Source organism: Pan paniscus, chromosome 17 (assembly GCF_029289425.2).
Source record: "Pan paniscus chromosome 17, NHGRI_mPanPan1-v2.0_pri, whole genome shotgun sequence".
Taxonomy (NCBI): domain Eukaryota; kingdom Metazoa; phylum Chordata; class Mammalia; order Primates; family Hominidae; genus Pan; species Pan paniscus.
In genome coordinates this window covers 77,301,122-77,317,943 of record NC_073266.2, presented here as the reverse complement: position 1 = coordinate 77,317,943, position 16,822 = coordinate 77,301,122, and the positions used below count along the sequence as shown (strand labels likewise).

The following is a 16,822-nucleotide window of genomic DNA, read 5'->3' as shown; positions in this document are numbered from 1 at the left end:
TACCCAATAGGCAATTTTTCATCCCTTACACCCCTAGTGACCTCCCCAATTTTGAAGTCTTGAGTATCTATTATTTTCATCTTAATGTCCATGTGTACCCATTGTTTAGCTCCCATGCAGTATTTGATTTTCTGAGTTATTTCACTTAGGATAACAGCCTCCAGCTCCATCCATGTTGCTGCAAAGGATATGGTTTCATTCTTTCGTATGGTTGTATGGTATATTCCATGATGTCTATATACCACATTTTCTTTATCCAATCAACTGTACAATATGAATATTTTTGAAAAATAGCCTTCCCTGACTTTTTTTTTTAGGTTTTCTTTTTTTATTATTATTATTCTTTAAGTTCTAGGGTACATGTGCACAATGTGCAGGTTTGTTACATATGTATACATGTGCCATGTTGATTCGCTGCACCCATACACTTGTCATTTACATTAGGTATTTCTCCTAATGCTATCCCTCCCCCAGACCCCCCACCCCCTGAAAGGCCCCGATGTGTGATGTTTCCCGCCCTGTGTCCAAGCATTCTCGTTGTTCAATTTCCACCTATGAGTGAGAACATGCGGTGTTTGGTTTTCTGTCCTTGTGATAGTTTGCTGAGAATGATGGTTTCCAGCTTCATCCATGTCCCTGCAAAGGACATGAACTCACCTTTTTTATGGCTGCATAGTATTCCATGGTGTATATGTGCCATATTTTCTTAATCCAGTCTATCATTGATGGACATTTGGGTTGGTTCCAAGTCTTTGCTATTGTGAATAGTGCTGCAGTAAACATACATATGCATGTGTCTTTATAGTAGCATGATTTATAATCCTTTGGGTATATACCCAGTAATAGGATCGCTGGGTCAAATGGTATTTCTAGTTCTAGATCCTTGAGGAATCGCCACACTGTCTTCCATAATGGTTGAACTAATTTACACTCCCACCAGCAGTGTAAAAGCGTTCCTGTTTCTCCACATCTTCTCCAGCATCTGTTGTTTCCTGACTTTTTAATGATTGCCATTCTACCTGGCATGAGATGGTATCTCATTGTGGTTTTGATTTGCATTTCTCTGATGACCAGTGATGATGAGATAAAGGTCTTCTTTTGAGAAGGGTCTGTTCACATCCTTTGCCCACTTTTTAATGGGGTGGTTTGTTTTTTTCTTGTAAATTTTTTTAAGTTCTTTGTAGATTTTGGATATTAGCCCTTTGTCAGATGGATAGATGGCAAAAATTTTCTCCCATTCTGTAGGTTGTCTGTTCACTCTGATGGTAGTTTCTTTTGCTGTGCAAAAGCTCTTTAGTTTAATTAGATCCCATTTGTCAATTTTGGCTTCTGTTGCCATTGCTTTTGGAGTTTTAGTCATGAAGTCCTTGCCTATGCCTATGTCTTGAATGGTGTTGCCTAGGTTTTCTTCTAGGGTTTTTACAGTTTTAGGTCTAACACTTAAATCTTTAATCCATCTTGAATTAATTTTTATATAAGGTGTAAGGAAGGGATCCAGTTTCAGCTCTCTACATATGGCTAGCCAGTTTTCCCAGCACCATTTATTAAATAAGGAATCCTTTCCCCATTTCTTGTTTTTGTCAGGTTTGTCAGAGATCAGATGGTTATAGAAGTGTGGTGTTATTTCTGAGGCCTCTGTTCTCTTCCATTGGTCTATAGATCTGTTTTGGTACCAGTGCCATGCTGTTTTGGTTACTGCAGCCTTGTAGTATGGTTCGAAGTCAGGTAGCATTATGTCTCCAGCTTCGTTCTTTTTGCTTAGGATTGTCTTGGCTATGCGGGCTCTTTTTTGGTTCCATATGAACTTTAAGGTAGTTTTTCCCAATTCTGTGAAGAAAGTCATTGGTAGCTTGATGGGGATGGCATTGACTCTATAAATTACCCTGGGCAGTATGGCCATTTTCATGATATTGATTCTTCCTATCCATGAGCATGGAATGTTCTTCCATTTGTTTGTGTCCTCTTTTATTTCGTTAAGCAGTGGTTTGTAGTTCTCCTTGAAGAGGTCCTTCACATCCCTTGTAAGTTGGATTCCTAGGTATTTTATTCTCTTTGTAGCAATTGTGAATGGGATTTCATTCATGATTTGGCTCTCTGTTTGTCTGTTATTGGTGTATAGGAATGCTTCTGATTTTTGCACATTGATTTTGTATCCTGAGATTTCGCTGAAGTTCCTTATCAGCTTAAGGAGATTTTGGACTGAGATGATGGGGTTTTCTAAATATACAATCATGTCATCTGCAAACAGGGACAATCTGAGTTCCTCTTTTCCTAATTGAATATCTTTTATTTCTTTCTCCTGCCTCATTGCCCTGGCCAGAACTTCCAACACTATGTTGAATAGGAGTGGTGAGAGAGGGCGTCCTTGTCTTGTGCCGGTTTTCAAAGGGAATGTTTCCAGTTTTTGCCCATTCAGTATGATATTGGCTGTGGGTTTGTCATAAATAGCTCTTATTATTTTGACATACATTCCATCAATACCTAGTTTATTGAGAGTTTTTAGCATGAAGGGCTGTTGAATTTTTGTCAAAGATTTTTTCTGCATCTATTGAGATAATCATGTGGTTTTTGTCATTGGTTCTGTTTATGTGATGGATTATGTTTATTGATTTGCATATGTGAACCAGCCTTGCATCCCAGGGATGAAGCCCACTTGATCATGGTGGATAAGCTTTTTGATGTGCTGCAGGATTCAGTTTCCCAGTATTATATTGAGGATTTTCACATCGATGTTCATCAGGGATATTGGTCTCAAATTCTCTTTTTGTGTGTGTGTCTCTGCCAGGCTTTGGTATCAGGATGATGCTGGCCTCATAAAATGAGTTAGGGAAGATTCCCTCTTTTTCTATTGATTGGAAGAATTTTAGAAGGGATGGTACCAGCTCCTCTTTGTACCTCTGGTAGAATTCGGCTGTGAATCCATCTGGTCCTGGACTTTCTTTTGTTGGTAGGCTATTAATTATTGCCTCAATTTCAGAGCCTGTTATTCGTCTATTCAGAGATTCAACTTCTTCCTGGTTTAGTCTTGGGAGGGTGTATGTGTCCAGGAATTTATCCATTTCTTCTACATTTTCTAGTTTATTTGCATAGAGGTGTTTATAGTATTCTCTGATGGTAGTTTGTATTTCTGTGGGATCAGTGGTGATATCCCCTTTATCATTTTATTGTGTCTATTTGATTCTTCTCTCTTTTCTTCTTTATTAGTCTTGCTAGTGGTCTATTTTGTTGATCTTTTAAAAAATCCAGCTCCTAGATTCATTGATTTTTTAAGAGGTTTTTTGTCTCTACCTCCTTCAGTTCTGCTCTGATTTTAGTTATTTCTTGCCTTCTCCTAGCTTTTGAATTTATTTGCTCTTGCTTCTCTAGTTCTTTTAATTGTGATGTTAGGGTGTCAATTTTAGATCTTTCCTGCTTTCTCTTGTGGGCATTTAGTGCTATAAATTTCCCTGTACACACTGCTTTAAATGTGTCCCAGAGATTCTGGTATGTTGTGTCTTTGTTCTCATTGGTTTCAAAGAACATCTTTATTTCTGCCTTCATTTCATTATTTACCCAGTAGTTATTCAGGAGCAGGTTGTTCAGTTTCCATGTAGTTGTGCAGTTTTGAATGAGTTTCTTAATCCTGAGTTCTAATTTGATGGCACTGTGATCTGAGAAACAGTTTGTTGTGATTTCTGTTCTTTTACATTTGCTGAGGAGTGCTTTACTTCCAATTATGTGGTTGATTTTAGAATAAGTGCGATGTGGTGCTGAGAAGAATGTATATTCTGTTGATTTGGGGTGGAGAGTTCTGTAGATATCTATTAGGTCCACTTGTTGCAGAGCTGAGTTCAATTCCTGGATATCCTTGTTAACCGTCTGTCTCGTCAATCTGTCTAATATAGACAGTGGGGTGTTAAAGTGTCCCATTATTATTGTGTGGGAGTCTAAGTCTCTTTGTAGTTCTCTAAGGACTTGCTTTATGAATCTGGGTGCTCCTGTATTGGGTGAATGTATGTTTAGGATAGTTAGCTCTTCTTGTTGAATTGATCCATTTACCATTATGTAATGGCCTTCTTTGTCTCTTTTGATCTTCGGTGGTTTAAAGTCTGTTTTATCAAAGACTAGGATTGCAACCCCTACTTTTTTTTGCTTTCCATTTGCTTGGTAGATCTTCCTCCATCCCTTTATTTTGAGCCTATGTGTGTCTCTGCATACGAGAAGGGTCTCCTGAATACAGCACACTGATGGGTCTTGACTCTTTATCCAATTTGCCAGTCTGTGTCTTTTAATTCGGGCATTTAGCCCATTTACATTTAAGGTTAATATTGTTATGTGTGAATTTGATCCTGTCATTATGATGTTAGCTGGTTATTTTGCTTGTTAGTTGATGCAGTTTCTTCCTAGCATCAACGGTCTTTACAATTTGTAATGTTTTTGCAGTGGCTGGTACTGGTAGTTCCTTTCCATGTTTAGTGCTTCCTTCAGGAGCTCTTGTAAGGCAGGCTTGGTGGTGACAAAATCTCTCAGCATTTGCTTGTCTGTAAAGGATTTTATTTCTCCTTCACTTATGAAGCTTAGTTTGGGTGGATATGAAATTCTGTGCTGAAAATTCTTTTCTTTAAGAATGTTGAATATTGGCCCCCATTCTCTTCTGGCTTGTAAGGTTTCTGCTGAGAAATCCGCTGTTAGTCTGACGCGATTCCCTTTGTGGGTAACCCTACCTTTCTCTCTGGCTGCCCTTAACATTTTTTCCTTCATTTCCTCCTTGGTGAATCTGACAATTATGTGTCTTGGGGTTGCTCTTGTCAAGGAGTATCTTTGTGGTGTTTTCCGTATTTCTGAACTTGAATGTTGGCCTGCCTTGCTAGGTTGGGGAACTTCTCCTAGATGATATCCTGAAGAGTGTTTTCCAGCTTGGTTCCATTCTCCCCATCACTTTCAGGTACACCAAATCAACATAGATTTGGTCTTTTCACATACTCCCATATTTCTTGGAGGCTTTGTTCATTTCTTTTTACTCTTTTTTCTCTAACCTTGTTTTCTTGCTTTATTTCATTAATTTGATCTTCAATCACTGATATCCTTTCTTCCACTTGATCAAATCAGCTATTGAAGTCTGTGCATGTGTCATGAAGTTCTTGTGCCATGGTTTTCAGCTCCACCAGGTCATTTAAGGTCTTCTCTATACTGTTTACTCTAGTTAGTTATTCTTCTAACCTTTTTTCAAGGTTTTTAGCTTCCTTGCGATGGGTTAGAACATTCTCCTTTAGCTCGGAGAAGTTTATTACCAACCTTCTGAAGCCTACTTCTGTCAACTCATCAAAGTCATTCTTCCTCCAGCTTTGTTCTGTCGCTGGCGAGGAGCTGTGATCCTTTGGAGGAGAAGAGGTGCTCTGGTTTTTAGAATTTTCAGCTTTTCTGCTCTGGTTTCCTCCCATCTTTGTGGTTTTATCTACCTTTGGTCTTTGATGTTGGTGACCTACAGATGGAGTTTTGGTGTGGATGTCCTTTTTGTTGATGTTGATGCTATTCCTTGATGTTTGTTAGTTTTCCTTCTAACAGTCAGGTCCCTCAGCTGCAGATCTGTTGGAGCTTGCTGGAGGTCCACTCCAGACCCTGTTTGCCTGGGTATCACCAGCAAATATTGCTGCCTGATCCTTCCTCTGGAAGCCCCAGAGGGGCACCCACCTGTATGAGGTGTCTGTTGGTCCCTACTGGGAGGTGTCTCCCAATTATGCTACACAGGGGTCAGGGACCCACTTGAGGAGGCAGTCTGTCTGTTCTCAGAGCTCAAACGCCATGCAGGGAGAACCACTGCTCTCTTCAGAGCTGTCAGGGTCGTTTAAGTCTGCAGAAGTTTCTGCTATCTTTTGTTCAGCTATGCCCTGCCTACAGAGGTGGAGTCTATAGAGGCAGTAGGCCTTGCTGAGCTGTGGTGGGCTCTGCCCAGTTCAAGCTTCCCAGCCACTTTACCTACTCAAGCCTCCGCAATGGCAGACACCCCTCCCTCCACCAGGCTGCTGCCTCACAGGTCAATCTCAGACTGCTGCGCTAGCAGTGAGCAAGGCTCTGTGGGCATGGAACCTGCAGAGCCAGGCACAGGAGGGAATCTCCTGGTCTGCCGGTTGCTAAGACCATTGGAAAAGCAAGTAGTTGGGAGGGAGTGTCCTGTTTTTCCAGGTACAGTCTGTCACAGCTTCCCTTGGCTAGGAAAGGGAACTCCCCCAACCCCTTGCACTTCCTGGGTGAGATGATGCCCCACTCTGCTTCAGCTCACCATCTGTGGGCTGCACCCACTGTCCAACCAGTCCCATTGAGATGAACCAGGTACCTCAGTTGGAAATGCAGAAATCACCTGTCTTCTGCGTTGATCACGCTGGAAGCTGCAGACCAGAGCTGTTCCTATTCAGCCATCTTGGAACGGATCTTTTCTTTTCTTTTTTTTTTTGAGACCGTCTCGCTCTGTTGCCCAAACTGGAGTGCAGTGGAATGGTCTCAGTTCACTGCAACCTCCGCCTCCCAGGTTCAAGCAATTCTCTTGCCTCAGCCCCCCAGGTAGCTGGGACTACAGACATGCACTACCACACCCGGCTAACTTTTGTATTTTTTGTAGAGACGGGTTTCACCATGTTGGCCAGGCTGGTCTCGAACTCCTGACCTCAAGTGATCCGCCTGCCTTGGCCTCTGAAAGTGCTGGGATTACAGGCATGAGCCACTGTGCCCAGTGCGCTCCACTTTTCTATCCAGAATATTCCTTATTTTCTGTGAATCACAGCCTCACTCTTAATTGCAGAGCTCCACTGCCTCAATGGGGGCTGAACAGGAATTGGTGGCCACATCCCCTCCTTAATCCAGAGAACCAGGTCCCAGGCTCCCTGTGTGGTCCTAGGTAGTGGAGTAGGGGGTGAGGGAGGGAAGGAAGTCCAAGTTCTCCTCACACACAAGCTCAGGGGTTCCACTCTTACCCAGAGATCACTACCCATGCTTGAGTACCTGGTCTCAGAGATCTCTTGGCTTGGTCACTGACCTATAAAGTTGGGTCACAGGGATGTGTGTAGATTGGCCTGGAGAGGGGTTTCTCAGGGTCATGGGGACAGAGAATGAATCTTAATGCCTCTGAGCTGGCTCTGCCCCATCTGCTTTCCCTTCCTTCCTGCCTCCACTTTTCCCTAGCCACCCAGTTCCCTCCAGTGACCACTGCCAGGCTCTCTCTGGACTACCGAAAGCCACCTAGGGTTCTAGGCACACATGCACTGCCTCTTGGGAAACAGCTCTTTGGGGCTGTCTGTCCTTCTCCCTTCAAGGACTACAGGAGCTGCTGTTTACCCGTGTCAGGCTCAGAGTAACCTTGGAGCAAATGGCATGATGTTATTTCTCCAGCTGAGCAAGAAAGACTTTGTTCTCATATGAGGGGCCTTAAATATTTGCACCCTGTTAGGATTGGGGAAAGACGTCCTCCAGCCAGGCTTACCAGGGAGTCCAAGGAGCTTTGGTAGAGTGTAGCCTTTGACCATCAGCCCCTGTTGCTGTAATTGGCCTCGCAGGAAGAAACCTTGGTTGGGGTCTGTCACCATGAACTGATCTTGTTTGGTTCCCACTCAGCTTCACTTGTTTGCAGTAAGGCTTGTGAAGCCTGCTTCTCCCTGTCTGCCCCAATGAGGAGTCCCAATGGGTACTCCTGGACCAGCCTCAGCCACTCTTACCTTCCACCAATTATTTTCTGGTTTGACCCCCTCACCTACCAGCTGAGCACTTGTTGATTCTCCACCCTACTGAGCCTGCATGGACCTAGGGACCCCCCAAAGAGCCTGCCTACTTCTTTCCTGAATATTATCTTTCAAAAAGATTGACATAACTAAAATCTCTTAAAGCTGGCAGGCAGAAGCCCCTGCCCTACCCTGGTATGTCCCTGTTCACTGGAGCCCTGACTTAGCAGAAGGACTTACCATGGGGGATCCAGGAAGGACTCTAAAGAGGATGCTGAGGCTCCTGGGAGCATCTTTCCTTCCTCCCCACCCTGAATTGGACTGGCTCTGCTATGATTAGGAAACTTTTGTCCTATGCATCTATGTGAAGCGGGCATTTTTGGCAACTCCTTTGTTCCACAGAACAGCTTAGCACCAAGAAAAACATCACGTTGATGTCTTCACAAGGTCTCTTGATCATGAGCAAATTATTTGCTGCTCACCATAAGAAAAAATGAACTTTCTCTTTTCAGTGTTTGGAAAAATCAAAGGAAAAGTGAAATTAATGGATCAAAGAGAGCTTGGACAACAAAATGAATGAAGACACTTACTTTCCAAAAGCATGGTTAAACACTTTATTTAGAAAACATTCCCAAAGTTTATAAATAGTGCCTAGCTATCAGTTCCAGCATCAACCTTAGAGAAGCAGTTCCAGCTTTCTGACCGAGTTTCTGTGACTGTGGCCAAATGGGTTTGGAATGGAAACTTTTTTTTTTTTTAATCTGGCTTATTGTTGTTTCTTCTGTGGCCACAATATTTCTCTGGAACATGGGATTACTCAATAAATGAAATATTTATTGAGTAACCAGACAACCAATGAAAAAATTAGACTTGGGTCATATTGTATTCCATATTCTTGGTAGATTTGCCTTAAATACTTAAGACAATTAAAATCACTAATGGTCACATTTGCTTTGGTACTTAGAAAAAGAATCTACTTGGTTAAAAAAGGAGACACATGCCCATGTACAAGCAAATACATACCTATGACATTTGGCAAATAGAGAATTCACACACTCAGTTGCCTCATTCCAGTATCTACTTATGATCATTTCTCTCCATTTTAGCTGTTTTCTCTTTAATATGTCAACAATGCCCATGACACCCACTTGAAACTGGGAGCCATGAGAATTAAATTTCAGTCTCTTCAGTTTCCTGTAGAAACAGAAAGGCTGTAAGAGATTGCAGGCTCTGTAAGTCCAAGAGACTTAAGTGCAACATAAACAATGTGTATTGAGCAAAAGCTGTACACATACTTATATTTTTAGTAAATGGGTGTTGGGGGAGTCATTAGTGCTATTTAACAATACTTCCAATTCTCCTATAGCTCAGGAGGTGGAAAAATTTCACTGCTTTGCCAATTTGAAGTTAGGATTGGCCATGTGACTCGTTTTAGCCAATACCATGTGAGCAGAAATGATTGTTTTTGGGCAGATGCACAACTTTCCATGTTCCTTTCCATTTCCATGGCAACTGGGGATGTTCCAATTCACAGAAACTCCATTCACATGGATCTTTAAGTGAGGGTAACATTAAAAAGTGTCCTCTGCTGACCTGAAATGGACACAGGCAACAAATAATAATTTGTTCTAGGCCACTAAGATGTTGAATTTTTTTCCCTGCAATGTAACCCTGCATATGCTGAATAACACAGAAATTGGTACATAGAAGTGGGCTGTGGCTTTAACTAAAGATCTAAAATAAATTATATTGGCTTAAGGTCCTGGTAGTGAGAGGCAGGAAACTGTGCATGCAGTAATTTAGGATGTAGATTATTCTCCTGATAAGCTTTTGCCTCTAGGAGAAGAGTTTGAGAGAGAAGATTGTTGTTAGTATAATAGTATGTGCTTTGGTGATGGCTGTTTTTGGCAAGATGTTACAAGAAAGAGGTAAGCTCAAAAAGAAATTGGCTCATATTCAAGCAGGAATGTCAGCAAATAGAGTTCAGGGACTTATAAGCCTGAAGGAAGACTCCGTTCTAAATAGCAAATTATAAAACTGAGAAAAACTTCAGGAGCAGGGACCAACTGAAAGTCAACCTTGCATCAAAAGGCACAGTAAGGATGCAATCATCACACTTACTGTTGAAACCTGTGAATACAGATGTTTCTGAATAACAGTCCAATTACTGATATGATGTCCAAAAAACTGCTTTCACTTGTAGAAAATGACTCAGGGAAAAGAGATTGTGTATGTGGTTCTCTCATTGAAGCCTGAAAGCTTCAGGAAATTGAAATTAAAGTGATAAAGAGAGGGGTGGGAACATAAAAGCCAAAAAAAAAAAGTCAATATGAGAATTGTATCTCAAATTGAACTATGGTTACTGCCATATAGGGCTGGCTAGAATAAAATACACAAGAAGCTATGTTTTTGACAAGAGTGGCATTGACAAAAGAAGTATCAATCAATCTGGACTAAAAAATATGGTGATTGTTTAAAACTTAAAATGACTTTGGGACTCCAATCATCTAAGAGTAGGAAGTGGGCTGAGAAAGCTGTACCTCTCCAAGGAAGAGATATTTTCATCGCCCAGTGTCTTAATTCTTTTGGGCTGCTGTAATAAAATACCATAAATGAGTAGCTTATAAACAACAGAAATTTCTTTCTCACAATCTGGAGGCTGGGAATTCCAGGATCAAGGCACTGGCAGATTCGGTGTCTGGTGAGGGCCCAATTTCTCATGGATGATGATGGCTTTTGGCTCTGTCCTCACATGGTGGAAGGCACTGGCTAGCTCTCTGGGGTTTCTTTTATAAGGGCACTAATCCCATTCATGAGGGCTCCACCCTCATGATGTAGTCACCTCCTATATTAGTCCATTCTTGTACTGCTATAAAGAAATACCAGAGACTGGGTAATTTATAAAGAAAAGAGGTTCAATTGGCTTACGGTTCCACAGGCTGTACAGGAAGCATGATGCTGGCATCTGCTCGGCTTCTGGGCAGGCCTCAGGAAACTTTCAATTATGGCAGGAGGTGAAGGAGATGTCAGCACTTCACTAGGTCAGAGTGGGAGGAAGAGAGAAAACAACCCAATCTCATGAGAATTCCATCAAGAGAACAGCACCAAAGGGGGAAATTTGTCCCCATAATACGACCACCTCCCACCAGGCCCCACCTCCAACACTGGGGATTACAATTCCACATGAGATTTGGGTGGGGACGCAAATCTAGGTACTGCCATCACCTTAGGGTTTAAGGTTTCAACATATGAATTTTGGGGGAACATAAGCATTCAGACCATAGCACCTATAGAGAATGTAGGCGCTACAGAAATGCAGCCACAGAGAATCATCATGAAAAAAGAATGGTTCAGAAGTTGGATCCAGGCTTCAGGAGGATGACTGGATAACAGAGCTTTTCCCAGGGAGCAGGACCTGACCCTAATCGAGGAACTTTCCCTACCCCTGATAGGAGCCCTTACAATGTCTGCCCAGTGGGATTTAGAATTGCTGTGGACCACCACCTGCTGTATGTCTCTTACTATCCTCATTTCTGAATAGGGCTACCTATTGTAGTTATCCTGTTTCTGTTACACCATTGAAGGGTGACTGTGGACACCATTGTGGAGTGGGGAAGAACATTCAACTTCTCATTTATAGCTCTCTGAATCAATAGGTGCTATATCCTCTCTTGATTTAAAAACGGCTGTGTGTCTCCCAAAATCTTGGGCTTACAACTAAAAGTCATGTCGGAATGAAATTTTCTGGTTTTATTTTTGGAGGAAAGGGTGAGTGTATTCTGCAGGCAGAAAGGAAAATGAAATGAATATTCAGTAGCAAAAAGCACAGACTCTAACAGTCATGAGTGGTGTTCACCAATATTCCTGGCTCTCCTGCTTCCAAGCATAAAAGGAATGTACTATCTGGCGCCCTTGATGTTCGGCAGACCATATGATTTGCTTTGACCAATGAAGCACAAATGAAAATGACATGTACCACTTCAGGCAGGAAACTTTTATTTATTATTATTTTTAGATGGAGTCTCGATCTGTCATCCAGGCTGGAGTGCAGAGGTGCGATCTTGGCCCATTGCATCCTTCACCTCGCAGGTTCAAGTGATCCTCCTTCCTCAGCCTCCTGAGTAGCTGGGATTATAGGCATGCACCACCACGCCTGGCTAATTTTTGTATTTTTAGTAGAGATGGGGTTTCACCATGTTGGCCAGGCTGGTCTTGAACTCCTGACCTCAAGTGATCCACCTGCCTCGGCCTTCCAAAGTACTGGGATTACAGGTGTGAGCCACCCCACCTGGCCTAGGCAGGAAACTTTAGAGGCAGTTCTTGATTTGCTATGTTCTTCTCAACCATCAATGTACCAGAAGGTGGAGGTTCTGGTAGCCCAGGTCTTCAAGTGAGGACAGTGTAGGGTAGAAAGCCCTGCACACCCACATTGGATATGTATCATACATGAGAAATAAACTTTTAATGTTTTAAGCTTTTAAGAGGTTGGGGTTGTTTGTTACTGCAGTATAACCTAGCTAATGTAACTAATGTTGGTAACATGTTGAAACTGGTAATTAAATTCTTACAAGGTTTTTCTCATGGATTGAATGCAGTGCCCTTGATAGGTAAATTTGCTTCTTTTCTGAGCACTTCTGCTGCAGTTTCTCACATTTTTGTTAAAAACTCGATAAACAAATGATCTAATGTTTTAAAGCGCCTTATTCTAGGAATGCCATTTTTATATTGATGTCCCAGGACCTGTTTCCGCTGTCAGGTAACAGACTTTGCTTTACTTCCTGATACTTCATTATGCCAAGATTCAACAATATATTCAATTTTATTTGTTTAAAACACCTGTTCTAAGATAGCACATGATATATTTGTACATATGAAACAAGATAATTAAATAAACACAAATTTTAATATATTTACAAGAAGAGAGCTGTTTTGAAGCATTTGGTATGAATTAAATTACTGCCGTTGAACACTAAATCCACTCTTGGCACTGGGTTATGAAGTTGTCATTTCATTATAAAATCAAGCATACAAGTTTATCTGTAGAAAAAAGTCTTTTTCAGACTCTCTAAGGATGGGCAATATGGTGTACAATGTTTACAACTATGATTTTAGCAAAAGATATGAAAATATTCTTCAAATTGATGCTTTATTCCTCTCCTCCAAAATTTAAGGACATAACGTTAATCTTAATTCTATGAAAGTTATTCTGTGGGGAGTTACTAATAGAGTTTAGGTTTGTTGCTTTCTGACAATCTAATTTACTCCATGGATGGGGCTTACAGGACCTAGAGAAATGGAGACTAATATATTTCCTTTAAATCCCAAATGTTTCTGCAAACTTTTGGCAAGTGCTGAACTTCAGTCAGTTTATGACGAGATTATTTGACCAATGCCTGAAGTGTGCATCTTCATTGTCTTCTCTTTAATGTTGTCCCTTTGTGTCCCCCACCCCCACCCCAATTCATATATTGAAGCACTAACACCCAAGGTGATGGTATTGGAGGGTGGGGTCTTTGAGGGGTAATTAGGTAACGAGGTCATGAGGGTGGAGCCCCACGATGGGATTAGTGCTTTCATAAAAAGAGGAAGAGATACCAGAGCTCTTTTTCTCTCTGCCATGTGAGGACACAGGGAGTAGGCAGCCTTCTGCAAGCCAGGAAAAGAGCCCTCCCCAGGAACCGAATCTGCTGGCACCTTGATCCCGGCCTCATGAACTATGAGAAATAAATGTTTAAGTCACCAAGTCTATGGTATTTTGTTATAGCCACCCAAGCTGACTAGGACTCTAACCACCCAAAATCCTTCTTGTCTTTCCAGGTCCAGTTGAAATGCTAATCCTTCATGGAACATTTGATAGAGGCAGTAATGATAATAATAGATCATATTTTTAACTAGAAGTAAGAGAGTAATTAGATTTCTATGTGCCAGATGCTGGGTAAATGATTTGGGTGATTATCTCATTGAATTCTCATTGTAAGCTTATGACTTGGAACCATTATTATCTGCATTAGACATTCTTTGTTTTTGTTTGTTTTGAAACAGAGTCTTGCTCTGTTGCTCAGACTGGAGTACAGTGGTACAATCATGGCTCACTGCAAACTTGACTTCCTGGGCTCAAGAGATCCTCAGGCTTACCATCCTGAGTAGCTGGGGCCACAGGCACACATCACCATGCCCAGCTAATTTTTAAAAGTTTACATCAGGCATTCTTTGGCCCAGAATTCCATAATTATAGAAATGCTTTATTATGGCCGTGGATCAGACACAGCTGGGTTGGATTCCTAGCTCTAAAGCTCACTGGACTAGCTGTATAACCTTAAACAAATTCAACCTTTCGAAACATATATGTGCAAGAATTAAAAGAACTAACAAGCCATGAGCACAGCTGTGGTCCTGGGATATTCCCTCAGCAACAGCTCAGGACGCCCTGTGCCTCCCTCTTGTGTTAAATCCTGCGCCATCTCAGCTCTGGCTTATTCTTTTATTTTGGTGGAGCACATCCTCTAGATGCGTTCCAACCAAGTAAACAGGATCCAGAAGGCTATGTTTATGAAACCTCATATGTCTGAAATTGTATTTATTTGACTGCTTCTTTAAGAGGTGCCTGGTGCCTCCTCTTCCTGAGCTCTTCTGGGGTTCATTAGTGTTAATCAACTTGTTTCTGGGTTTTTTCCCCACCATTGCCAACATGGATTCTGGTTGTCTCTGGTTTGCCGAGTCAGTTTCTATTTATCCCTGTGCTTCCCACCTTCCAAAATTGTGTAGCTGTCCTCTCCCCACAGTCTTTTTTTTCCCCTGTGAGTCTATGCTGCTTTTGAAACCTTTTATTGTAATAAAATTTTGTTGTGCTTTTAGAAGGAACACAGACACCTACAGGCATTCAGTCCACTATTTTTAATGAGAAGTGTGGACTGTTGTTATTTTAGCATGAAAATTTAGAAGGATGACTAGAGTTCTCATCCATACAGGTCATAACTCTTTTACATAAAGACTGGAATACAAAAGGAGGAGTTGGGATGGGGAGATAATGATTTCCATTTGGCGCAAATTGATGTTGAAGTTCTTTAGGGACATTCAGATAGAGACTTTTTGGATTTTTTGGATAGAAGAGCTTAAAATTTAAATGATAATTCTGGGTTAGATAAGGATATATGCAAGTCATCAGTAAGAAGGTGTATTAGGTCCTGCTATAGAGAAATACGTGAGGGTGGGTAATTTATAAGAAGAGAGGTTTAATTGGCTCATTTCTGCATGGGGATGGTGCTCACCCATTCATGAGAAATCCACCCCCATGATGTAATCACTCTCACCAGGCCCCACCTTCAATACTGGTTATTACAATTCAACATGAGATTTGGGCAGGGACACACATCCAAACTATATCAGGAGGAAACAGTAAGGAGACCATGTAGGAAGAGCAAAGGATGGTGGACCCAGGATCACTAAGAGAGTGATTTGTAGAGGAGATTTGACTGTTTCCTAGGGTTTTGTTTTGTTTTGCTGCTCCTCAATTTCTAGGATTAAAAAAATTTAAGCAAAACTCCAAATTCTTCTCTTTTTAGTTTTTAAATAGACTCCTTTTTTGAATCAATTTTAAATTCACAGCAAGATTGAGCAGAAAGTACAGAGAGTTCCCATATTCCCCCTGCCCCAACACATGCACAGCCTCCCACGTTGTCAATTCCCCACCAGAGTGGCACATTTATTACAATTGACAAACCCACATTAACACATCATTATCACCCAGAATCCACTGTTTCCATTAGGGTTCACTCTTGGTGCTGGATAATGTATGGGTTTGGACAATCTATGGGTATGATACCTATCCACCATTACAGCATCATCCAGAATAGCTTTGCTGCCCTAAAACTCCTCCGAGCGCAATCCTCCGCTTTTTAGAAATGTATGCAACTTATTCTGATCTCCAACATTCGAATCTCAGCCTACATGAAATTGGAACAATGAGATAATGGTGAGTAGAAAGCTAAGTTAGAGGTGGGGTTGCTCCAAAAACTATAAATTACCCTCAAAGGTCTAAGAGATTTATAGCACTTCGCTAAGAACTGTCTTCCTCTTTTTTTTTTTTTAAGTACAATTTCCATTTTATTTTTCTCCAGAGAATAGTCCGTCTTCAGTCTTTAAGGACTCAGCTCCTTACATGGGCTTTGGTGGGGGTTGTAGAGCAGCACCCGCAGGTCTCAATCGGGGTGGGGGTGTTTGGTCCTTGCGGGCTACACAAGATTGATTCCTGACTACTTTGCTGTGAACTGCACAACTCAAAAAGTAATGTAGCTTCACATACAGCTTGGGAAGCACATAGGCATCGAAGACGCTTGCTTCAGAAATGTCCCTGACTGTTGCGGCCTCCACTATGTTGTGAATGATGAATTTCTTAATGGCCTTGTCCTTGGGTATGCATCGGGCACAGTTCCTGCAGCGAATAGGCTGCATGTGGCCACGGCCCTTTTTAGCACGACCATTGTTCCCTCTTTTCTTTGTCATCTTAGAGGCACGGACCGGAGAGAGGACTGCCTTCCTCTTTAACACCCACAGACTGCAAACAGGCTAGAACTAGCCTCCCCACCATAGAAATGGATCATCCCAGCTCATGATCCAATAAATCCTGACAGCTGAATGTAGTAAGATAGTGCCATGGAGTTACTAGGCAAAGTCACACATACGCTGTATGTACTACATTCAAGTATGGTATATGTAACCTCGAGAGAGAAAACAGTTAATCACTTAAAAATGGGAGGCATTGCCATTGTCAGAGTTGGCAATCATTGCCTATATGGTGTGACCTCTATTGAAGGAATCAGAAAAATATAACTCACTAATGATGATGAATTCCTTGACAGGGTCTACATTTTTCTCCAGAACAAGCATTGAATCTGCATAGGCATATGGGCATTTTGTTAAAAGCTTAGGAGTCTGTGTCATAAATCAAAATAGAGACAAGTTTAATCTGAAAATAATTAATGGCAAATGTTACTAGTTAGTCATTAAGATGATGAAAAGATCATACAGCCCGTGTAGACTGTCTCATTTTGACTGAAATCACTCAAAACATACTCTATGATTCTGCTGAGACAATGGTTTTTCATCTTGGCTGCTCATTAGAATCATGAGGGACG

General features: G+C 41.5%; 1 protein-coding gene across 1 annotated transcript; it reads right to left on the bottom strand.

Moving 5' to 3' along the window:
* Positions 1-15,345: 15,345 nt before the first annotated feature.
* LOC100978327 (small ribosomal subunit protein eS26-like) lies at positions 15,346-16,523 on the bottom strand. Its single transcript, XM_008952637.4, has one exon. It carries the CDS (start codon positions 16,188-16,190, stop codon positions 15,843-15,845), a length of 348 nt encoding a protein of 115 aa, XP_008950885.1. The 5' UTR covers positions 16,191-16,523; the 3' UTR covers positions 15,346-15,842.
* Positions 16,524-16,822: the final 299 nt, after the last annotated feature.